This window comes from Cricetulus griseus, chromosome 2 (genome assembly GCF_003668045.3).
Source record: "Cricetulus griseus strain 17A/GY chromosome 2, alternate assembly CriGri-PICRH-1.0, whole genome shotgun sequence".
Taxonomy (NCBI): domain Eukaryota; kingdom Metazoa; phylum Chordata; class Mammalia; order Rodentia; family Cricetidae; genus Cricetulus; species Cricetulus griseus.
The window spans coordinates 159240164-159265526 of NC_048595.1; the positions used below are offsets into that span (position 1 = coordinate 159240164).

The 25363-nt window shown below is 39.9% G+C and overlaps 1 protein-coding gene and 1 non-coding gene across 4 annotated transcripts in view; both read left to right on the forward strand.

The window, feature by feature from the left end:
• Positions 1–1332: 1332 nt before the first annotated feature.
• Positions 1333–25363, forward strand: part of Rb1cc1 (RB1 inducible coiled-coil 1) — a 67464-nt gene continuing 43433 nt past the window's right edge. For 2 of the 3 annotated variants that reach the window (XM_035440034.1, XM_035440035.1), the window contains exons 1-3: positions 1333–1465; positions 23098–23205; positions 24789–24909. In XM_035440034.1, the coding sequence (XP_035295925.1) occupies positions 24839–24909 (71 nt within the window). In that variant the 5' untranslated portion in view covers positions 1333–1465; positions 23098–23205; positions 24789–24838. Of the gene's footprint in view, positions 1466–12970; positions 13129–23097; positions 23206–24788; positions 24910–25363 lie in introns of those variants that run through there. The other variant, XM_027398940.2, reaches the window with a different exon arrangement.
• LOC113831002 lies at positions 15920–16069 on the forward strand. Its single transcript, XR_003481959.1, has one exon. It is a non-coding gene; the product is annotated as a small nucleolar RNA SNORA8 (small nucleolar RNA).

The following is a 25363-nucleotide window of genomic DNA, read 5'->3' on the forward strand; positions in this document are numbered from 1 at the left end:
TTGTTATCACATAGCTTATACAACTGTTAATTTGATGTGCTAGTAGATTTTTTTTTTATTCTTGCCAATTCACTCCTTTCCCTGGCGCATAATAATTTAGTGCTTATTTTCTTTACTTTTGATTTGTTGGGGGTCACATACTAAAATTCTAGTTTAAAAATACCTAATGTGCATAGTAGCATGTCAAAAATCATAAAGACAGATTTCTTTGCGACACAGTAACAGTACAAAGTTAAAAACAAAGTGATGTAAACAACAAGCTCCTCTCCAAAACACCTTTGAAATGCAGCCAATGGTTACCAATCAGCGTTTTCCAGTCTCTACCACAATAAAAACAGGACTGCAGATCTGGCTCAGTTTTATAGCCCTTGTGTCTCACTTTGTCGTGAACCTCTCACTGTTGTCCTAAGCTTTTACTTCTGCCAGAAATTCCTGGAAAAAGCAATTTGAGAAGTGTTTGTGTCACATAATTAGTCTGCATGTAACATCTGCCCATCAGTTTTTAAATTTGTAGCTTCAAGACCTTGCCTGAGCCCGACCATCTTTACAAATACAATATTCTCCCAAACTGACATTCTCTAGTCTTGATGATGTTGACGCATTAGAGATGTCGTGTCGCTTACAGTCCAGTCCACTTGGCTTCGGTTCTCCTCTGCTGGACGTGCTCTTGGCTTACCTGGTCTTGTCTGACTCTGTGCCGCCCTACCCTTGCAAAGATGCCAGGCATACTTTCCGAGTAAGCTGCCGTCCCGGCGATCCGTGTATAAGTGTCTCCCGTGACAGTCGGCTGACCCGGTCACCGGCCTCAGTCCTGTTGCAGCAGTGGGGAGGCGGATAAGGGCCCCCGGAGCTGTATGGGCGCTCCCTCTTCCGCCTCCGGTTCCCCGCCTGGAGCAGCTCCGGCGGGGTCGGCCTGCCGCGGCCAGAAGGTCGAGCTCACCTTGGGGCCGACCACAGAGGGCCCGCAATACCTTCCCGGGTCAGGGCAGGACAGCGGAGCTACCGGCCGGGCACTGCGCCCGCGGGCCGAGTCGCGCCTGTCCCAGCAGCTCGGCGACTTCCGCATTTGCGCAGCCGCTTGGCTGCGCCGCCCGCCCCGCCCCTCCCCCGGCCGGCTTATTCCCGGCGTGCTCTGCGGCGGAAGGGCCGAGTTGACAATAACAAACCCCGCGGCTGCCGCGACCCGGCCCTTTGGAGCTCCGGCTGCCTCGGGTGCCCAGTTCCTGGCAGGTGCGCTCGCTCCCCGCGCGGAGCCAGGGACCTGAGCAGCGGCCGCGCCCCACCCCGCAGCCTGCGAACCTCGGGGTCGCGCCGGGCGCTGGCGGCCGGGCGCCGGCGGTTGTGTCGGTTGGCGGCGGCGCCGCAGGGGCGGTTGGTGGCCGCCGCCGAGACCAGGGCGGCGGCAGAAGATGGTGCCGGGGGCCGCCGGCTGTGCTGCTGCCGCGGGCGGAGGAGGAGCTGCCGGGTGAGTGCCGCCCCTGCCCCCATCGGGCTGGGGGCTGGTCGCGGGCAGGTTGGCACCTGACGGAACTGTGGGAGCGGCTGTCGGCAGGAGCTGGCAGGGTCGCCGCGCCAGTGTTGTGGGTACGGTCAGTCCCGCCGGCCGCCGGCGGCATCGCGGGAGCGGGGCGCCTGTTCTTACCGGAGGCCTGAAGCGCGGCCTCCGCCACCCTGGGCTCGGCGCAGCGGCGTGCCGGGCTCTGGAAACCCGAGAGGGTTTGGACCGCGGCCGAACGGAGTGCACAGAGGGGAGGAACCCAGAGGTGATGCCTTTGTCCCGACCCCGGAGTGCGAGCATCCGTGTAAAGTTACTCCTGGGAATGACTCAGCCTCCGCCCGCCCCACTGATGAATTTGGGGTGGGGGTGTATGCGGGTCCCAAAACTTGGTCAAATGACAGCTTCCGAACGTAGTGTCTGTAGTTTCTCCACAGACTGGTGGATGTGCCATGGGGACTGTTTGTGGTTTCGTAATTCTGCCTTTTCCGTCATGAGTCTTGAAAGTGTGATCATTTCATGAACTGGTATAGGCCTGGCCACGGAACACTCATGCCCTCACTTATTGATAAAGTCCCTGTAAGACGTTCAGTTGGGTGGGGATGTTGTCAAGTCTTGTAAGCGTTAAAATGTGCCCAGTTTGCTAACCATTTTCTGTAAAAGGATTTTAGGGTGATGAGACTTATTTATCTGAGGGCTTGCAAAGCTAGCTGTTTAGAGGCAGCCTGACTGGCATGTGTGCTTAATCAAATGTCATTACTTTATTTCAAGATTTTTTTTAATATATTATTGGATCGATAAATGGGCTGCTATTATTGTGTGTGAGAATATCTTTTACTTAGTGTTATTACAAAATATGGCATGCATCGACCTTTTCCAATTAATTTTTGTCATGTTTTTCAGCGTTTACAGCTTGTTTAAAACTTTTCCTAGAATCTAGGGTTAGAATCTAGCTGCCTGCTAATCATCTCACCATTCTAGGAGGCCAAGACAGGAGGATAGCTTTAGGCTGTGGGTTACACAATTAGTTATGGTGGTCTTGGGAAACATAGTGAGACTAAGTCTTGAAAAAAGAAAACCAACAACAGAAATGATACTAGGTAGTTATGCCATGAGACACATAATGTATTATTTCTTTGACTAATCTATTGATGTAATTGGTTAGTGGACTTAGGGCACATTTTTAAAAATAACTTAGTTTTTTAAATTAAATTGTGAGGTATTTGATTCTTCCAATGTCATTACTGGCAATCAGGGAAGACAACAGTCCTCTTTGCCCAGAGACAAGAGGTTTTTCAGTTCTCTATGACAAACATCGGGGTTAGAATGCTCAGCAGATTGACTTTACACATAAATCCAACCAAAGGGCAGAAGATAGAAGAATTGATTCCCCCAATGTATTTTTTGTTTCTGCTTTTTTTTTTTCCTTGTTAGTTTGTAGGAATAAAACCCAGAGCCTCCTCCAACATGTTCTGTAAACTGCTACATCTCTGAGGCACAACCCCTGTTCCCTGATGTACATCATACATTTTCTTTTTAAAAGGCTGGTAGATTCAGGTATGTAGTAAATCAATTAAATCAATTAAAGGGCAAGTAGAAAGCTGGATGTGGTAGTGCATCCCTTTAATTCTAGCACATGGGAGGAAGAGGCAGGTGGATCTCTGAGTTCAAGGACAACCTGGTCTGCATAGTGAATTCCAGGTCAGACAGGGCTCCATAGTTGGACCTTGTCTCAAATAAAAATCAAAGGCTAGCAAAATCTTTTTCAGTTCATCTCTAACCCTATCTACACTGTTTTTCTAGTTTCACAATGTAGCTTGCAGCTTATGTAGCCTACACTAGCTCTGACCTCAGAGCAGCAGTCCTGTGTCAACCTCCTAGTGCTAGGATTATTGGCTCAAGCCACTACACCCTGCTGCACTTTTCTTATGTTGTAATGGCTTAGGAGACTCAAGGGAATATCTGACAATACCTGTCCATGTCTATCACAGTTCCTTTATTGTATATTTGCTACAGTAAGACCATTGAACTAGCAACTAAGGATTAAAAGGAATGTAGGAATATCTTTTGAGGCAGGCTCTCAAGTAGCCCAGGCTGGCCATGATCTTGAACTTTAGTCTTTCTGCCTCTACCTCCTAAGTGCTAGGGTTACAGTATATGCTATGATGTCCTGCTAAGAAATAGAAGAAATTTTTGGAAAGGATGTTTGTATAAAATAACTGGCATTACTGGAAATTGACTCTTAATCAAGTTTAGTTTAAGGAATGTAGAATTGCCAAGGCAGGAGAGAAGAGATAGGATAAATTCCTTAATCTTTAAGAACACCCTAGACATCTCAGTTTTATGAGGGTTTATTTGTTTGTTTTGGTGGTTTTTGTTTTGAGAGAGGGTTTCACTCTAACCCATGCTGGCCTTGGATTCATTGTGTAGCTCAGATTGACCTCCAGCTCTTGGTCCCCTTTGCTAGAGCTGCCATAACTAACACACATTGGAGTTGTTTTTGTTTTCTCTTGACAGGGTTTATCTGTGTAGCCCTGGCCACCTTGAAACTCGATTTGTAGACCAGGCTGGCCTCAAACTCTCAGAGATCCCCCTGCATCTGCCTACAGAGTCCTGGGATTAAAGGCGTATGCCACCACTGGCTTGACACACCTTTGTCAAGATTTGACAAATTTTCAGAAGAAAACACGTGGAATTCTGCAGTTAAGGCGTGTGCCACTGCCTTGACACACCCTCTTGAGTTTTCAGAAGAAATATGAGAGAACGCATAGAAGGTTATGAAGTGTGTGTGTCTGTGTGTATTGGATGGTGGGCTTGAAACTTTAAATAAGGGTACCTTTTACTGACCTGTGTAAAACCAAAGAGAATTTAAGAAGTGATGGCTACTTGGCAATTAAATGCCAGAAGTGAGGGGCAGCAGGAGAAGGAGGCTCTCAGTAGACATTGAAGTTTTATAAATCATAGTTTAAAAAGAAGGAAAGAAAGTGGTGGAGCATATGGACCCTGTGTGTATAAACGAAGAGAGTTGAGTGCCAGCAGATCCAACAAGTCTATCCCTCAGATCAAACCTGTGAAGTATACTTGTATTCAGTAATGCATTTTAAAGAAGGCAAAATGACAAATATCAGTAGCTGGAAAAAGAGGTTAGAGAAGCAGACTGGAGTGGTCTGTAAGTATGAAAACAACAATGGTCTATTTTCATATCGTTATTTGTCTGAAACTATCCACATTAGTTTTCCCTTTACTATTCATAAAGTTGGTCATTTGAACATGCCTATGCCCTATATTTATATATAGTCTTGGTTTAATGGAGTAAAACTAATTCAATACTATATAAGTAATTTGGGTTTTGCTTCATATTTAGTATACACTGTAAAGTAAAATAATACAACTAGAAAGTTTTCTCTAAAAGTCATGGATTTTATGTAGTTTTGATGAGTTAGGTAGGATACCAGAATAAGTAATATGTTAATGTCCTGATGTGGAATGATTTCTGTATTACGAAGTTCAGGCAAGGTACACACTAGTATGTATGGCATCATAGTTGAAAGAACCGAGTACCATTACTTGATCTTCACATGCACTGTGGCAAATGCGTTCACAGAATCAATAAATAATCATTAAAAATTTGGGGACTGGAAATGAATCAACAGTTAAGAGCACTTGCTCCTTCAGAGGACCCCAATTCAGTCCTAGCACCCACAGTCCTTGTAGCTCACAACCACCTGTAACTTCCAGATTTAGGGGCGTTACATACAGCACCATCATTTGGTCTCTTTAAGTACCTGCACAAATGTTCACATACATTGTATGTATGTATGTATGTATGTATGTATGTATGTATGTATGTATGTAGAGAAGGAAGGAGGCAGACATTAACTATGTAGCCCTGGCTGGCCCAGAACTGCTCATTTTTAGAAAACCAAATTATTTTATATATACATGTGATGTATACACTCCTGAATTCCATTTCTGATTTAAAAGTGTTTCTGTTCTGGTTTTGGTCATGAGCTTTTCATATGTTACCTCCATTTGACATTTATCTGAGCATGCTTGTCTTGTGTCAAAGGCACACACTTAGCACTATGAACCTTTATGGAAAAGGTTTTATTTTGTAGAATGTAAAGAAGATAAGAAGATACCTGTCCTCTTTTCTTTTCCTCTCGGCAGATAGACTGGTGTTATATGGGGGTGCATCTGACTTGCACCCAGTTCTTGGTCTAGGTCACCTATATGTTTTTTGTGGTGAATGTTGTTTTCATTGATGCAGCAACCAGTGAACACTCTGTGAAAAATTGCTAAGAATTGCAGTTTGCAGAATTAGAAACAAGACAAAATTATTTCAAATTGCTTTTCTTCACGAGGTCTTTAGCTTGCTTTCTTTGGTAACATCCAGATTTTGTGCTTTATTAAACTTGAAAACAACTTTAAAGTATTTACATTCCTAGCACTTAGTCCATATCTGACTTATTTATATCAAACACACCTCACACCCCAGTATTAGAACTCTAATGAGTGTGTTTATTTGTAAAAATCAAAGTTTCTTATTTGAGATTTCTCACTTTCATTCCCCCATATAAGAAGGCTAATTCTTGAGGTTTTAGTATTTTGGAAAGTTTATGGTAAGGCTAGACTGGTGGCCTTGTCATCACAGTGATAATTTTTCAAGAAGAGATGTTGAATTGTCCCAGTTGAAAAGTGGCTAAGCCAGGCACTAGGGAGGCAGAGGCAGGTGGATCTCTGTGCACTTGAGGCCAGACTGTCTGGCTCCGAAGCTACACAGAGAAACCAGAAAAAAATCGGGGTGAGGGGGCAGAAAAGTAGGCTAGACATTTAATAAATTAATTTTAAGACAGGTTCTTACTAAGTAGCTGTGGCTGGCATGGAACTTGTTATATAGACCAGGCTTGCCTCCAACTCAGAAATTAGATTACCTGTCTGTCCACAGTACTAGAATTACACTACCAGGACTGACAAGGCAAGACAAATTTTTTTTCTGAGATGATTTCTAGTTACCTTCCATATAGACATGGAAGTCACTCGTCATCCATATAATCTATATAAATATAATGGATCATTTTTTATATTTTAAATTTTTATTGTTTTATGTGGCATTGGATACCCTGGAATTGGAGGTGTGGAGAATTAGGAGTTGCCACATAGATACTGGGCAGTAAACCTGGGCCCCTTGAAAGAACAAGTGTTCTTGACTGCCAAACCATCTGTCCAGCTCTTCCCTCCATCATTTGTAGCCAACTACAAGTTCAGAGGATCTAAAGAAAAGCAAATTGTCCTTTTGAGCATTTTTTTCCCTCCTTTCCCACTTTAGTCCATCCATATTACCTTATGTAGCTAATTAGAGTTCTGTATCTTGAGAGGAGAAAATTCTGTGGGTCACCAGGAGCTGGGGATAGTTTCTCAGAAATGATGATAGGCCCACACTTAGACTTTAAAACTCAGATAAGCAGCGATTGGTGGAAGAAGGATTTTATCTGGCCTGAAAATGTGTAAAGGGTTGGTATAGTTTTCTTCGTGTATGGGATCCCTTGAAACTTATGAGAAAAGGAAATGGGGTTAGTTTTGACACTATTAATATTGAAGCTTAATATCCACCACTTTTAGTGAGTTTTAATACATTCCTGGGCACTTACTGCAAATAATGTACATTAGTACATTAGTACATTATCGATAACTCTCCTTAACCAACTGTTTAAAAGGAATCATTTCAGTTTGTTGATCATAAACTCAGATGTTGAAGTTATTGAGTCCCAGTGAAGTAGGTAGAAGATAAATTAAATAAATAAATAAATAAATCTTGTTCTCGATGGGAAGTGGTGGCCCACGCCTTTAATCCCAACACTTGGGAGGTAGAGGCAGGCGGGTCTCTGAGTTCAAGGCCAGCATGGTCTACAGAGAGAGTGCTAGAATAGGCTCCAAAGCTATACAGACAAACCATGACTCAAAAAAAAAAAAAAAAACCAAAACCCCAAAAAACAAAAACAAAAAAAATCTTGTTCTAAACACTATATTTCTAGGTTAATTATGTGTCAAGTTCACATATAAAGCGAGTGGGGTTGCCAACTAAATAAAAGGAAGCCAGTGGAGTCTTGTGGGTGCTTAGCTAGATGTTATAGCGTACAAAGATAGCTTCAGAGAAGATAGGGGAAGATGGAGGGGGGGGGTTGGAGTAGACTAGAAAGCTAAAAGAGAATTTGCAGATTCTAAAGGTTATGCCAGGGAAGATTAGGGGTTAGATTCTAAAGGGAAACCAGGGAAATGATAATTCTGTATACAATAAAGTGAGGGAAAAGAGTTAAAGCAAAAGCATTAAATTAAAATTTGAACTTGTTGGCCAGGTATGGGTGTGTAGCTTCAGTTTATATGGTTTGGATTTTTTGTTGTTGTTTGTTTTATTTAGTTAGGCAGGGTCTGATGTAGCCCAGCTTGGTCTTAAACTCACTGTGTAGGTGAGGCTAGCCTTGAAGTTATGATCATCTTGCCCCTACCTTCCCAAGTGTTGTGACTAGTGGTGTACTCATTACCACACCTGGCTTGTAACAGAGTTGGGGAGTGAACCCAAGGCTTCCTCTGTATGTATAATAGGCAAGCTCTTTTATACCTCCAACTCCCTTTGAAGCCAGTCACACTGAGAGGCTCAGGCTTACTACTGTACCATATCCCAGTGCTAAGATTCCTGACATTCCCAGCCATCCCTACCAGTGGTAGAGCTATTCCTTAGTTATTACTGGGTTCAACTCCCAAAACCAGGAAAGAAAAAAGAAAAATATAGACATGTTTGAATTAAAGTACAATTTGTAGTTGGAAATATTTTACCCCAACCAATACTATATCTGAGTTGGAGATGAATCTGAATTTGTTACTAATATTAACTGATGTTGTTTTCATACATATGTGAAAGTGTTTGCATAATTCTGCCACATACATGGAGATGATTCTTTAGCTCCTCAGAACCACCTTGGGAAATAGATGTTTTCTTTTTGTTTTTATCAAATTAAGGAAAATTGGTAGATGAAGCCAGTCAAGGTCACAGAGTAGGGCAGGGCTGATTTTCTGACTCATCTGTTGGTATTCTTTTGTCTCCCTATAGATACCATTTAGGGGAGCCAAGGTCTACATATAGTCTAGATAGTGAGTTCCAGGACAGCTAGGGCTACATAATAGAGACTCTGTCTCACAAAACAAAACCTAGGAGTGGTGACAAACACTTAATACCAACCCTTAGAAGGTAGAGCCAGGAGGATCAGAACTAAGATTGAGGATACCCAAAGTTATGTGAGACTATTTAAAAACAAAATCAAAGGAAAAAAACCAACTTTTGTTTTTCAAGAAAGGGTTTCTCTGTGTAGTCCTAGCTCTCCTGGAATATAGACCAGACTCAGAGGTTGGCCTGCCTCTCACTCTCAAATGCTGGGATCAGAGTTGTATGCCACCATCACCCGGCCCAGACACACAATTCTTAATTTGTGCATTTTTAGTACACATTGCAGGTTAAGTCTTATTAAGAGTTCCACCAACTTATATTCCTGTCAAAAGTGTACCAGTAGAGCCAGGTGTGATGAGTGGTATACACCACAGAGACCAGGAGGATCTTGCAAAGTCAGCCTATGCTATCTAGGAGGAGAGGAAGGGAAAGAGGGGTAGGAAGAAAAAAAGGGAGAGGAAAAGAGCCATTGGGTGAACTGTTTGTTACCTTTTAACATTTATTTAATAAGTCATTTCCATCATCAGTGGCATTCTGAACACTAAAAATGGTGTCTTGCAGCACTCTTAGTTCTCATTTCTTAGTTTAGCCTGCACACCCACAGTTTATTTTCCTTATGCCATTTTTCTTACTATTTTTTGTTTTGAGAGATGGTTTGGCCATACAGTTCAGGCCATCCCCATACTCCAGGGTATTTAGGCTCCTGAGTGCTAGGGTCGTACAAGTGCTACATCATCATAATGTAGACGGTTCCCAAATGATGACATGGAGACAGCTTATTAATTATGAAAGCTGAGCCTTAGTTTAGGCTTGTCCCATTAGCTCTTACAACTTAAATAAATTAACCCATTTATGTTCATCTATGCTCTGTTGTGTGGCTCAGTTACCTCTCATTATACCATATGTCTGACTTCTTCAGAGTCCTCCGATCTTTCTCAAGAGCACTATCTGCTCTTTCCTCTCTTTATGCCAGAAGTCATTGGCCCTTCAACTTTTTATTACACCAATCAGAGTAATACATTTTCACACAGTGTACAAATATACCACAACATTATAATACTGTCACTGGAGAAAAATTCATCATGTTTCTCCTTCAATTGAAATTCTGTTGTTGTGTATCTCTTACACACTAGTAAGTCTGAACATGACTGACAAGCTTTGATATTTCTCTACAGTGTTTTCACAATGAAATATGTATTGTTTGCCTTACTGAACAGAAACTAGTAACAATACTCAGGCAGGTGGTCAAATAAATAATAGGAATTGGTAGTTGGGGGTGATGAAGAGATAGGTCAGCAGTAAGAGCAGTAGATTTGATTCCTAGCACCCACATGTAGGCTCACAACCATCTGTGATTCCAATTCCAGGGGCTCTGACATAGCTGCTTTCTGCAGGCACCGGGCATGCGTGTGATGCACTCACATACATGCAGGCAACACACCTATACACATAAAATAAAAATAAGTCTTAAAAAATATGGTGATAATGCCCTTGAACTCCCAGAGCTCAGGCCAAGGCAGGAGTACTGAGAGTTCAGAAAGTAGTAGGCAAATGATTGTGTAATTACTGTACAAAATTTTCCAGTTATAATTCCCTCAGTAGTTCACTCTAACAGGTATTTACAGACATTTGGACACTGTAGTAGATAAAACACATAGGAGGAGGCTGTGTGTCAGGTAAACACTACACTTGGATAAGAACTTGCTAATGCAGATTTGGGTATAAAGATTTGGGTATCCATGGGATCAGTTCCCCAAGAATAAAGAAAAAAGGTGACCTTTGTAATACTAAGGTACTATGTTGTGTATAAAACCACAGTCATTTTTATGCTAATACTGAAAATTAAATGCAACAAACAAGTTTCTATCATATTAAGCACATCATGAAGTTTAAAAAGTTTTATATAAGGGCAAATGTACATATGAACAATCCCAAAGTTGTAAGTTGATAAGATAAAAGAACTCTAGTTCTTTTATTTATTTATTTGTGTGTGTGTGTGTGTGTGTGTGTGTGTGTGTGTGTGTGTGTGTGTTGGGGTGATGGGGTGTTGGGGTGTTGTTTGAAGGTCAGAGGATAGAGACAGATCTTTCTCTCTTATCATGTGGGTCGAGTGCTGAACTCCTACAGGTATAGCTGCAAGTACCTGCCTTTACCTTCTTGAGCCATCTTATTAGCCTAGAATTGTTTAAACAGTTAGTTGTGTAAGCTTAAGTTTTAGTAACGTGCTCAGTGAGGGTAAACTGGAACCTGATGCTTTTTGTTGTTGTTGTTGTTGTTTATGGAAGAGTTTATTGAGGGCTCACAGTCTGAGAGGGTGAGTCTGACCATCGTGACAGGGAGCATGGCCCTCGGCAGGCAAGTATGGTACTGGAGCTTACATTCTGGTCACAAGCAGGAGGCAGGCAATTGCCACTTTTAATTTAATCATGCCTTCTTTGTATGGACTCTTGTCTGTTCCCTTTTAATGTAACATTTGCATACCTAGTTTGTTGTTGTTGTTGTTGTTGCTGTTGTTTTGGCTGTTTGTTTATTCAAGATAGGGTTTCTTTGTGTAGCTTTGGAGCCTGTTCTGGCACTCACTCTGTAGACCAAGCTGGCCTCGAACTCACAGGGAGGGATCCACCTGACTCTGCCTCTGTACACCACCACCCAGTTCATACCTCCCTTCTCGATATTTAGTCATGTTATATGATGAAACTTTAAGAAATACATAATATGGAACTTTGTCACTACAAACAAAATAAAAATTTAAATTTTTCAAATAACTACATAAGGATGGGTTTTATGCATAGTCTGACTGCATAGCAGTTTTTAGAACATTGGACAAGTGATCTCATGTACCTCTTAACTTTTACAAAAAGACATAGATTTGGAAAAACTAGGTAGCTTACTAAGCCAGGACTGTAACTATATGTGTGCTGGATTACTTAGTTCTTTGGATGTTTTTGTTGTTTGTTCATTTGTTTAAATGTGTTTAAATTTTGCCTGCTTGTATGTCTGTGCACCAGCCACTAGAGTGTCTGGTCCGCTTGAAGGCCAGAGGGCTTCGAATCCCCTGGAACTGGAATTACAGACAGTTATGAGCCTTAGTGTAGATGCTGGGAATCAAACACAGGTCTTCAACAAGAGCAGCCAGTGCTCAAAATTCTGAAACCTCTCTCCAGTAATTAGTGGCTGGCTTGGAACTGACTGTGTGATTCTGGCTGGCCTGGAACAAACTTTTAGCTGTCCTGCACTCGCCTCTTAAGTACTGGAATTACAGACATATGCCACCATGTCCACTTTAAACAGACTCATAAGAAAAAAGACAATTCAACTTTGGATCATTTGGCAAATAGTATTATGTGAATTCTGTTTAAGCCATTTAAGTTCTTATTTCATAGTTGGGATACTTACTCCTTACATCATTTATGCCTCAAAAATCATTGACTCTCCGTTATTTATGTTGGTTATTACTGGAGTATTTAAAGAATAGTATTAACCAAGTATGGTGGCTATCATCTGTTATCCTACCACTTGGGACTGGAGGTAAGGAGGGTTATGAGATTAAGGCTGGCCTGTGCTACAAGGTAAGACCCTGTTTCGAACAAAACAAAACGAACAAAGTTTATGGAGCAAATTTTCTACTTTCATTTGCTACATAATTTGGGCAATAGAAGGTACTTGGCAGCAGTAAAAAGGGAATAACAGGGGATGTATGCTGGGCTACAGATGGGACTTAGAATCTGAAGTTTGGACTGTAAGTGGTTATGAAACAGACTATTATTGACTGCAAAGACTGCAGAACATTGGTGAGTTCTTGGCTATAAAGCACAGAATGACATGAGCAAAGACATGAAGAACCAGGACTATTCCTCTCCTGTCAATTAAATGTCATGTAAGAAGTCATGGGAGTAGTGGTGGAATGTCATCCAAAGATACATGTTTGAGTAGATTTAATGAAGCAAGATTTGGAGTAGTATGGCATTAAAACAGGACCCAAACGTGTTCTGTTGGTGATTTCCTGCTATTAGTTTTGTCAGGCTCAGGTGTATAGTAGCTAAGTGAAGACCAGAAGAGTAGAATGGAAGATGGGAGATAACAGACTTAATGACTATTAGATATGGATTCAGGGAAGAAGTACTTAATCATAGGATAGGAAACAAAACAGATTTTTGTAAAAATTAATTTACATGTTTTGGAATATGTTGGCTAATAGAGAAGTTTCCAAAAATCAGCTGCCTGGGTGTGCTCTGTCATTTTTTTTTTTGTAGTGCTAGACGTTGAACCTAGGGCCTTGTGCCTGTTCAGCAAGAACTCTGTCACTGAGCTGCACCCCAGCCTCTTCAGTTATTTTTAACTCTACCTTTCCTATTGCAAGAATTCTGGTAAGAGCGTGGTCACCTGTTGTTACCTCTGCAGGTGCTTTGGGGTGAGTATTTTATGTTGGACCAGTCATTTTTTTTTTTTTTTTTTTGCCTGTTGATAACATTTTTAGAACAGTTACTGTGAAATTGGTATTATACAAACTATATTTTACTAAAACTTTACTTTTTCTGTAATTTCTATATGAAGTGGACATTATTAGCATCCCTATTTATATATTGAGAGTTAGAAATTTAATTTTTTTTAAAAAATAGAAATTTAACAAATGTGTATTGTAGGTATATGCTTCTGTCCTGTATGTCGCTCCCAAATAACTGACACTGAGACTTAATATGAATTATAAATGCCTGGTCAGTAGCTCAGACTTGTTACTAGATAACTCTTATATTTTAAATTAAGCCATATTTCTTATCTGTGTGTTGCCACGTGGCATAGTATCTTTTCTCAGTACAGCATGCCCATCTCCCTTCTCTATCTGCTGGTGACTCCTCTGACTCTGCCCTTCTTCCCATCATTCTCAGTTTGACTTTCCTGCCAGCTTCTGTATTAAACCAATCACAGCATCATGTGTTCACACAGTGTAAAGTAATATTCCACATTTTACCCTTACACGGTGTGCAAAGGGTTATTCCACAGCAGTTTATTGATAAGGAAACTTCCTTCTTCCAGACCCTCATAATAAAGCTATATTTCAGGGACTGGCTGAAGAAGAAACAATTCAGTGATTTTTTATAACTCTGAGTTAGACTACACAAAATTGTCTTTGCAAAGTCTTAATAAGACAATATTAAACACAACAAGTAATTTTTGTGGTGGTGTTAAGGATTGAAGCAAGGGCCCTGTGCATGCTAGGCAAGTATTCCACTAATAAACTTCATTTCCCGCCTACTAAATGTGTGTTGGTTAAACATGACAAACTTTAATCTTTTGGGTTTTTCAAGACAGGGTTTCTCTGTATTGCTTTGGAGCCTGTCCTGGAACTTGCTCTATAGACCAGGCTGGCCTCGAACTCACAGATCCACCTGCCTCTGCTTCCCGAGTACCGGGATTAAAGGCGTGAGCCACCAAGGTCTGGCGACAAACTTCAGTCTTGCTTACACAGAATTTTACATTTCCCATTTTGTGCCTAATCTAAACTGTGGGACCGAAGGGGTTGAAAATAAAACCTTTCCATTACCAGACACAGCTGTGGTGCTATGAAGCTGTTTCGTGGCCACCTAAAAATTAGCTTCCAGGGTTGAAGTAACAGGTTGAGATAGAAACAACTTAACTTGCCTGTTTGGTGGTGGAGTGTGAATTTAAGACCTTGAGTGTGAGAGATAAACTACCCACTACTGCACTACATACCCAGCAGAGAGAAGGGGTCTGTGGAAATGTATGATTTTAGGAACAGGTTCTATGATGGAAGAGAATGTCTGAGATAGGAACTGAGTAATCTTGCTCTGACTGTAGACACTTAGTCCCCTCAGAGTGTTACTACTGCAAAGCTGGTCTACCCGGTTTTTTTGTTTGTTTGTTTTTAAACAAAGATGGTACACCACTTCAATCAGATAGTCTGAATTTTGTCTGCTGCCCTATAGCTGGCTTGAGGACATACATATTTTTACGTTGTGGGTAGGTGTCACCAGTCAAAATCTTTCATTTTTTCTGACAGCCTCTTTGTTATTAGGCATTACTAGATACTTTTTGTATTTATGCTTATATTCATGGACTGGCTACAAATTGTTTGCTAAGAACTGATTGATGTATGATTTTAGAACATGTTGATTCTCCTTGAGATCTGACAGGAAAGAAAACTTGTAAGTTCAGTCTTAAAGAATTGAAAGGTGTTTATTCTAAGACAAGGTCTTCCTGTGTAGCCCTAGCTAGTGTGTAATTCAATATTTTACTATATAGACCAAGCTATCCTCAAATCATGGAAATCCACCTGTTCCTGCTGTTATTAAAGGCATGTATCATCACACTTGGCTTTTAGAATGTTCTGTACATGAACATGAGTAAAGATGGCCAGTAAGTGTGGGAAAGAATGGTTTTTTTTTGTTGTTGTTGTTATGAATAACAGGGGCTATTATGTAGCACACACTGCTAGTTCATGCAGACGCAGTTCTTTCCAGTGGGCTTTTAGAGATGGGTTTGTAGTCAGTTGTTTTTATGTCTTTTTGGAGACAAATTATAACTAGGGGGTTAACAGACATAGTGGTACATTTCTGTAATTCCAACATTCCTCAGGCTGAGGCAGGGAGAGATCACAAGTTCAAGGTTAAACCCTGTCTCAAAATAAGCAAAATGTAAACATAATTAGGAAGAAATATGTTTCCGGTATTGTAACACTGTTACTAATTCAGTACTTAGAGATGTTATTTTTGCATTGTTTTCTCTCTAAACACTCCCCTCAACATTTTCTCTGCACATCTGCAATATTTTATTTATTGGGGGGTGACAGGAGACCAAGATTGTACCTGAGGCTGGCCTGGAATTTACAACAGTCCTCTTACTTCAGTCTACCCAGTGCTGAAATTACAAGCATGACTCATCACATCTACCTGTGCTTGTGTTGTATATATTGTTCTTTTACAGCATTATTAGCCTTACTAAAAACTATCCCATGTTTTCTTTCATTATTTACACTAGAAGAATGAATAACCACAATGTTTATTATTAATGGTGATAGCAAAGTATCTTTTATATACTTTAAATACATTGGAAAATTGTTTCTTTTTGTAGGGAGGGATTGAGACAGGGTCTTTGTGTATCTCTAGATGTCCTGGAACTCACTAGACCAAAGTGGCCTTGAACTTGAAGAGAAATTTGCTGATTTCCTTAACACCAGTCTTTATTGTATCCTATGGGTATCTGCACTCATGCTAGTATGTTCAAGGGACAGTGCAATAGAAATTCACTATCTGGCATTGTAGGCTTTGTTCTCCGCTTTGTAGATTTTTTGGCTTTGTGTGCTTGTTAAACCTGGTATTTCCATTGATGCTGTTTTAAAGAAAAAAAAAAAGTGGGTTTTCTAGTATCATTACTGAATTAAGGAAGATAAAATAAAAATCTTTGCTTACCCTCACAAATACCATTTACTTTCTAGAAAGGTTACAATTATTTGTTATACATTGATATCTTTAATATGAATGTTGAATGTGATTAAAATGATTTGCTACTTTTTATGTTTTATTCTGGAAATTACAAACTATAAAATATTTGGTGAACCTTTTGTATCATTACTTGTTGTAGGTTATCATTCAATATCAAATATTTATCTACCTTTCAACAAAGTTTATTTCTGCTAACCTTTCTTGTTTTCCTTTTTTCATCACTTGTTTTCCTTAGACTAATAGTTTAACTCAAGTATCATCCTACCCATTAGTTTTGCAGAGCTTATTTTGTTCTAACTACAGTGCCTGCCATTATCAACCAAACAAAAGCAGCTTAATTATGTGTGCATCTGGTATGCATTCTGGTGCCTATGGAGGCCAGAGGCAGTTGATCCCCTTGGAGCTTGAATTAGTGGCCACCACCCAATTTGGTGCTGGGACCTGAGCTAGGGTCCCCTGGAAGAACAGCAGTAGGAGCTCTTAACCCTGAGCAAGCTGTCTAGCCTCCAGCTTAACAAAATTTTAAACATTGTTTTTTTTTTTTTTTTTTTTTTGGATGATGGAGGCTTGTACTAGGAATCAAACTAAAGACCCCTTGCACTCTGATCAAGCATTCCATAGTAACAAACTTCCAGCTGAAATTCTTGCTCAGGCTTAGATTTTTATATTTATCTAAAAACTGGCTGTTATTAGTTGCTTCAGTCCCCCCCACCCACAGGGTGGGTCTATACATGCATTTATTATTTTTTAATTTATTTTAACTTATTAAAAGCTTCCTTTTATTTTGGAAACAATTTGTTGAAGAAACTAGGTTGATGTCCTAGGGAATGGTCATCATTCTATATTCAGTTGATTGCTTTCTTACAATGATTAGTTTTTATACGCATATACTGTATTGCTGGTAGGTGTGGACTCTAAATTTTGTGGAGTAGGCAAGAAACCATAGGTTACTGTGTCCAGTTAAATTATTTGAGATTCTTACATTAGCGTGCCCTGCCTAGAGTGAGTGCCAAGTGATCTCTGTGGTCATATCTTCCGGCCTTCCTTACCCATTAGGAGGATCTGTCAAAATTTCCCTGATTGTTTTAATTAATTAGTTTATATGTGTATTGCATTTACGTGCCACAATACATATGTAGAAGTCAAAGGACAACTTTGGAGTCAATTCTCTCCTACCTTTACATAGTTTCAGGGGTTGAATCATGTTGTAAGATCTGTTGATGTACATCTGTTAGTTCAGTGTGAGGTGACTATTCCTGTATTTCATCTGCACCATTGTTGGTGGGGCTTTTGCTGTTGTTTCTTTCTTTCTTTCTTTCTTTCTTTCTTTCTTTCTTTCTTTCTTTTTTTTTTTTTTTTTTGAGACGGGTTCTCTCTGTGTTGCTTCAGAGCATGTCCTGTAGACCAAACTGGCCTCGAACTCACAGAGATCCACCTGCCTCTGCCTCCTGAGTGAGTGCTGGGATTAAAGGCATGTGCCACCACTGTCCGGCCCATTGTTGGTGTTTTTCAATGTAAGTGTTCTGTGTGTTATCAGCTAGTGGGTTATCTTGAATCACATTTCATGTAAGAAAGGTAAAAGCATAATTTTTATAATGGGTTCTGAAACTAGTTTACCAAGATGTTTTATTTATTTTGATTTTTAAATACATGTATTTGTTTTGTGTATATGGTCAGAGGACACACAGCTTAATGTCTGTGAGAGACAGAGGACAATATGTGTGAGTTGATTCTCTCCCCCACGTGGGTCCTGGGACTCATCCTGGGATTAATCTTGGGTTGTCAGGTTTGGTTGCAGGTGCCTTTACCTGCTTAGCTACCTCACTAGCCCCAGGTTTTTTGTTTGTTTTTTTAAGGTATTGTTAGAAACACTTGAGTTTTTGGATTTGAGGCTATTCAGTTTTTGTAATCATTTTTTAAATGGTTAAACTGTGCCAATGAAAGCCATTATGATGTTGGTTGGTTTCTTTGCCCTTTTGGCATGGCCTTAGTTTTTCTTGCTCTCTGGTGCATTCAGATCTTCTCAGCATAGGTGATTGGTACATTTTCTGCTGTAGACTTTTCAGTTCAGTCCGCTTTAGTAGCCCCTTTAGAAACCACAATGGGAATGTTCAGTGAGTTTACCCAGTGCATTTTCTAGAGTTAGGAAAGGCACTGAAGACTGCCCTTCCTCCAGAGACTAACTGAAAGCAAAAGCATGCTGATTCACAGACCCTCGCTTTAGATCAATAGGCACATCCCCAGCTTACAAACTAAGAGAACACTATATGCAATTACAATTTTTACTGTAGCAAAGGATGCAAATTAAAATCAAGCTGTTGCTTACAGACCTATGGCCCAGCAGCTTCAGAAGTCTGCCTGCTCCCTTTTCTCAATTACTCAGTAAACCGTAACTTTTCCTCCTGGCGTCACAAAGTCCTCAGATCCTTTAGAAACATTGGTTACTTGACGCCCATTTGGTTCAAAATCCCAGGGTCCTGGAGATGATTTAATAGATGTCAAGGACAGAGATCAGACCTCTTTTCAGATGAGATTGGTTCTTCATAGCAGTGGGTGCTGTGGGTTCCTAGTGCTGTTTTTGCTGCCTTTGCTTTTATTGTTGCTGAGATAAATACATATCCTGGAAAGAATTGTATTCACTGTTGATAGTAACATTTCCAGAGTAATCTTCCCCCATCTCCCTGTGGTTGAATGAAGACCTTGGGCAAATACCCTACTACTGAGCTACATTTCCAGCCCTTCACTTCTTTATGTATTATGTTGTGTTTTTGTGTTTATTTTTTGTCCACTCTGAAAATGTTGTTTGGTTTTTTTGTTTGTTTGTTGGATTTTGTTTTTGTTTTTTGTTTTTAAATAGCATTAGATATTGAACATGGGACCTTACAGTGCTGGAATTACAAGTAAGTGCCAATTTTCACAGTCCTGGCTGCTATTTTTTAATTAAAATTATGTAGCATACTGACTTGGGTTCAGCTCCTGGGATTTTTATTTGCTGCATTTCTAACTCTCAGCAGGCTAGGTAACTTGTGAATCTTTCTTCATTTGCAAATAGAAACAACAGTAATACTGTTTTACATGATGTGATAAAATGAGCAGTATATGTAAAGCTATTTAGCTTAGTGATTGCAATAGTTTCTTGGTGAGGGCAAAAATTACTAACTTTTTGGATGTGTGGAGAATTAAAAACATTTGTGTCCAAAATTCATGCACTGACCTTTTTTAGACTACAGTTATAGGTGGAGCCTTATTATATGACTTGGTTTTTCTCTGTTGTTCTTGGGCAGGGCAGTTTATGGGCATGTAGAGAGTGAGGGTGCAGATTCAAGAGGGAACTTCTGAGTAAAGCTGCCAGTCTCAGAATTACAACTATCATCGCTTATCAGCTTCCTCAAAGCACCAGTCTTCTTGCTGTAAAACAGTGGATGAAAACATAGGCTTCCGTGTCTGAGTAGATCAGGGGTTGCTTCTCCACTTATCTTTAGAAGCTGTTAGACTTGAGCTAAATAATAAATAGCAAATGCCTGGGACCTATGTGTATAAAATATGAGGGGTTTGTAGGTGAGTCTGTAGCCTTGACTATACAATGGAGTTTATCTGTTTTGTTTTTTTTCTGCTGGTTGATGTTCATAGCAGTTGAGAGGTTGTGCTTATCTTGGTCACTGCAATGCTGTCTAATGTAGTTGTCTGATGAGTTTAGTAGTGAATCTGTGAATGAGTACCTAGCTTATTGGTAGTCAAAGATGGCATGTAAATATAGAGTAGTGAATTATTACTGGCAAAGATATGGTAACCTTGTAAACAGGCCTAAGGAGTATGGATGGGTTAAAAGCAAGTTTGTAGCATACTCTAGCTACGAACTACTTAAATGTTTTGAGCCAGGAATTGTGTGTGTGCTTGTAATCCCAACACTTGGAGTTTGAGCCATGCTTAGGGAGTAGACAGCATACTGAGGCCATTTCTAAACATAAACAAACCAACAAAATTTGAGTGTTTAGTATAGCAGGTTTACTCCTGAAAAAAAAAAACAAACAAAACAAAATCCTCTTTTAGAAATAATCCTAAATACAAGACATGAGTATATATTGTAAGATTAAACCCTGAGGGGTAATAAGTAAATATAGTGTAGTCTTGAGGAGGAGAGCTTTGATAGGTGTTAGTGTTGCTGACTATGAAGCATTTGTGGTAATAAGAAAAATGGTTAAATGAAGGGAAGTGGCTCTAAGATCCATGATGGACTTCATAATGCTACAGAATCTTTTAAATGCTAACAATTACATATTTTCTCTCTTCACAGTGTGATAGCCTACAGGAGACCTTGTCCATTGTTAACTTATAGGCCCATGTATATTACTTGTAGACAACAACTTGCCGTTCCTACTTTGTTTTATTCATTCATCAAAAGACTTGTTACTATAAGTACATTTTAGTCAGTGTTAATAATGTGTTAACTTTACTGTTCTTGTGATAAAATACAATGCCCCCAAACAACTTATTGATGAAAGTGTTTATTTTGGTTTGTAATTCCAGAGGGCTAAGATTCCATAATGATCGTGAGTCATGGGAGCACAAAAAACTGAGGTTATATCTACAAGAGCAACCTGCAAGTGGGGCCACATCATATTCTCAAAGTCCTTCTCCAGTAATGGACTTCCTCTAGCAAGGCTCCACTGCCTAAAAGTTCTATAACCTTCCCCAAACAGTACCACGAAACAGGCACCAAGCGTTCAAATAGGTTTTTAGACAACCCATATGCTCATGGCTGTATCATAAAGCAAAATGTCTTTAATCCAACTTCAAACACCCTGCCCCCCACCCCCTATATTCTTTGTCAGTCTCAACCGTCTACAAGCTCAGAGTCTCTTCTGAGACTTAGATGGCTCAGTCCTTCCAGCTTTGCTATGTCTGCAACATGTAATGTTCCATGTTTTATGTTGGGCCAAGCCAAGTTCAAGTCTTTGCTTTGAAAAGCTCCCCTTTAAAAAAAACAAAGAAAGAAAAGCTCCCTTTTTAATAAAGGTGAAAAATATATGAGAAACATTGTAATGTATATAGAATATATAGCATAACTAATGAAGTGATCAATTTCATGTGATTGTCTATCAAAGAAAATGGGTATATGTGAAGATACGGCAGGAGGAAAGTGATCAAAATAGAATGGGACTGGGAGAATTCTAACCAGGGAAAACTTCCCTCCCAAAGGCTCAGAGATGAGACTTAGCAACTTGAGCAATTCAAAGACTTTGACCAATGCTGTATTTAGGTCTAGAAGGGTGAAGATTGAGTTTGCTGTCTTTTAACAGTTACCATAATTATTGAAGGCAAAAAATGGAAGCCTTGGATTATGTACCTTTTGAGTCAGCACTCATTAACTTATGGCACTAACTCCTTAGTTTTCTTACCATAAAATATCTTCTTCTTCTTCTTCTTCTTCTTCTTCTTCTTCTTCTTCTTCTTCTTCTTCTTCTTCTTCTTCTTCTTCTTCTTCTTCTTCTGTTTTTTCGAGAAGGGCTTCTCTGTGTAGCTTTGGAGCCTATCCTGGCACTCGCTCTGGAGTCCAGGGTGGCCTCGAACTCACAGAGATCCACCTGCCTCTGCCTCCCGAGTGCTGGGATTAAAGGCGTGCACCACCAACGCCCAGCAATATGATCTTCTTTATAGGATCTTTTGCCAAAGAGCAAATGCAAGTATGTATGTAAACACATAAAAAACTGGACATGTTAAAGACTGCCTATAATCCCCAAATTGGAAATTCAAGACAGAAGGATAGAGTTTGAGGGCAGTGTGAACTATATCCTGATAGCCTGTTTTTAAAAACCATGGAAGTGTATAGGCTTCCTTAGGATGTGCTATCAACTGACTGTGACAAGGTTTACTTAGCAGGAGAACCTGTATTCCCTTAGCATTTACAGCAAGGGTCCTTTCTCTTTTGTCTTTGGCCCTGTGTGCTGTAGGCTGCCCTGTAACTTGCAGTTCTCCTGCTCTGTGTCCTGAGTGTTGATTGCAGTCTATACTACTATAGCCGTGCTGCATATATAGACCAGTGTCTTTGAAGGCAGTGGAAGATGGTGTGCTAGAGATGAAGAAATAAGAGACAGATGAGACTCTGTTGTATACAAGATTCTGTAGCATTAGGAAGTCCATCTTGGATCTTAGAGCCACTACAGTAAATAGGAGTAGATAATCTATAAATATTTAACTGTTAGAATTAATGGGTAGATGTGCTAATATTTGTCTGTTAGAAGCGCTGGATAGCATATCATAGACTAGGTAAATGCAGATTCAGTAAGCAAAGAGAAATAAAAAACTAAAAGCAGAGAGTAGTTTTGCTGGGCATTAGTGGCACATGCCTTTAATCCCAACACTCGGGAGGCAGAGGCAGAGTCAGGCAGATCTCTGTGAGTTCGTGACTAGCCTGGTCTACAGAGCAAGTTCCAGGACAGCCTCCAACAATACAGAGAAACCCTAACTGGAAGGAGGCCTGATATTTCGACCTAGACGTTGGAGACCTGCATTATTACCTGCCTCACACTGTGCTCTTAAATTAACTTTTTACTTTCCTATTCTTATAACATCCCTCTGATATGGTTATACTGTATTAATTATCTATTGATGAGTAAAAAGTTACTGCAAATACGTTTATTTGAAGCAACATAAAATTATATCTAGGGCTTGTATCTTATAGGGTACACAACTGTAAAAGGTCTATTCAGAATCATGTAGTATCAAAATTCATTTCTTTGAGAATTGTCAGAATTTTTTTTTTAAGTGTGGCTGTCTGTATAAGGAAGTCAGCTGTAAGATGAAAGGCTTAATTTTAATATGTCGTAGATGGCAGTTTTAAAGGAAAAGAGAATGCTTAATTGTATGTTGTTTTGACATTGAACTATTTCTCTATAATGACTGAAATTTGTCTTTTCCAGTTCTCTGAGGTTCACCAGTAGTGCCACTCATTTGCCAATATCAAGCAAGCACATATAAGCCACTTGTAATCTTTTAAGAAAGCAGTAATACTCTTCACAGTATCTGTGGTAAGTCATGTACATACCTTCAGAACTGCAGTTTTGATCCACTGACAGCAAATTTGTCTTTTCTTACCTGAAAATTGTATTTTATGACTCATAAGGGAAGAATATAAACATAACTAGGCTGAGAAGTTCATTTCATCCCTTTCATTTGTCTGTAGGATTTCTACCTCCTACTTGTGGAAAACAAACCAAAAAACCCCAAAGGTCTTAAAGTTCAGACATTGTATTTTATTGATCATGAAACCTTCATAATTAAATTAAACAAGTTAATGGCAGAATTGTTTTAAATATTCTCTTTTTAAGACCCATCTTGTTCTGTTTTCAAGAATATGTTTATTTTTATTTTCCTTGTATGAATGCCTGATGCCTTCAAGGGCTAAAAGAGAGCATTAGATATTGTGGAACTAGAATTGCAGACAGTTGTGACCTACCATTTGAGTGCTGGGAATTGAACCCAAGTCCTACAAAGAGCATCAAATGCTCTTAACCATCTTAAGCTGTCTATCTGTCCAGCACCTGGATGCTGGCTTTTGAGGATGAAAGGGGGGGTTGAGCAAAGGTTTTTGTGGAGTAGTTTTTGTGGAGTATCTCATCATGGAGATACAATACACTTTAAGTAGCAACCAAGTGGAAAGAATTGGGAAGGGGATGATTTCTTTTAACTTGAAAGTAATAGCTGTTAACTGTCTCTGAATGTATGTGCATACAATGTTTGATCCCTTATCCAGACATGGAGACCAGAGGCACATGTCTCTTGTCCTGCTCTATCATTCTTCTTTCTACCTTATTCCCTTGAGACAAGATCTAACCCTAAACCATGGAGCTGGATTGGTGGCTTACAAGACCCAGTGAGCTTCCTGCCTCTTCCTTTCACGATGCTGGGATTATCAGCTTGCCCATGACTTCCCCTACTGTTCTGGGTGCTTGGGATTTGAACTCAGATCCTTTTGCTTAAGTAGCAAGTATTTTTACCTGTTGATTTTCTTCTTCCTAGCCTAATAATGGCTAATTATAGTCTACTTACACCCTGAAATAGGAAGGAGGAGCAGCAGTGTCTTTGTGGGTTAAGTTTTTATTTGTTTTGGGATCAGAACCACTGCTTCCTTGTCTGGCCTGGAACTTAATTAATATGTAACCCAGGCAGGCTTTGAACTCAAAATCATCTTCCTGCCTTATTTCTGGAATTATAAGTATATACCCCCCACACATATATGTTTTATGTTGTTTTAATCCTCAATGGGGGATTAAATCTACAACCTTTTGCATATAAATCAATTATTCTGTTGAACTACACCTCCAGGTTCCCAAATTTTTAAATTCTGAATATAGAAAGCAAGAAAAATTATGCACATTTGTTTTTCTAGCTGTGAGCCTTTTTCTTCCTGCAAACAAGCCAATTGTCTGTAGAACCGTTCCGCTTTTCACTAGTATCATTAAAAAAATGAGTTGGCTGCATTGTACAATTCACTTGTCTTAAAATCAACCTACTTTTGTTGTTGTTGTTGTTGTTGTATTGTAAGACTGTTCTATCATGGTGAATTTATTTGAATTTATTCTTGAATTACTCCCTTTGTTTTTCCCTTTAGGAACTGCATCAGCGTGTGAGGTACAGCTCACGGATTCCAGAAAGATCATCATGAAGTTATATGTGTTTCTGGTTAACACTGGGACCACTCTGACTTTTGATACTGAGCTAACTGTGCAAACGTGAGTTGTATTTCACTTATACTCTGGTTTTCCATCTTTAATTTCTGTAAAAAATTACCTTATTTTAAGAAAACATCCTGCTGTGATGGAGGATGGTACGGTCAATAAGAACACCTGCCTTGCAAGCACAATCTGAGTTGAATACCCAGAGCCCACATAGGAATGACAGTTGTCACAGTATGTGGTTGTAATCACAGTTTGGAAGGATCTCTGGGGACTCACTGTCTAGAAAGTCTAGCCTAATTTGGTGAAATTGAAGTCAATGAGAGATGCTGACTCCAAGGAGTTATATCATCTTCTGAGGATAACATGAAGTTGCAACTACCTGTGCATATGTATCCACACCCATGTGCGCATACATACACACATTAAAAAAAAAATACTTCTAAAACAACTTGGAGCTAGAGAGTTGGCTTAGTGACTCAGAGCACTTGTTGCTCTTGAAAGAGCACAG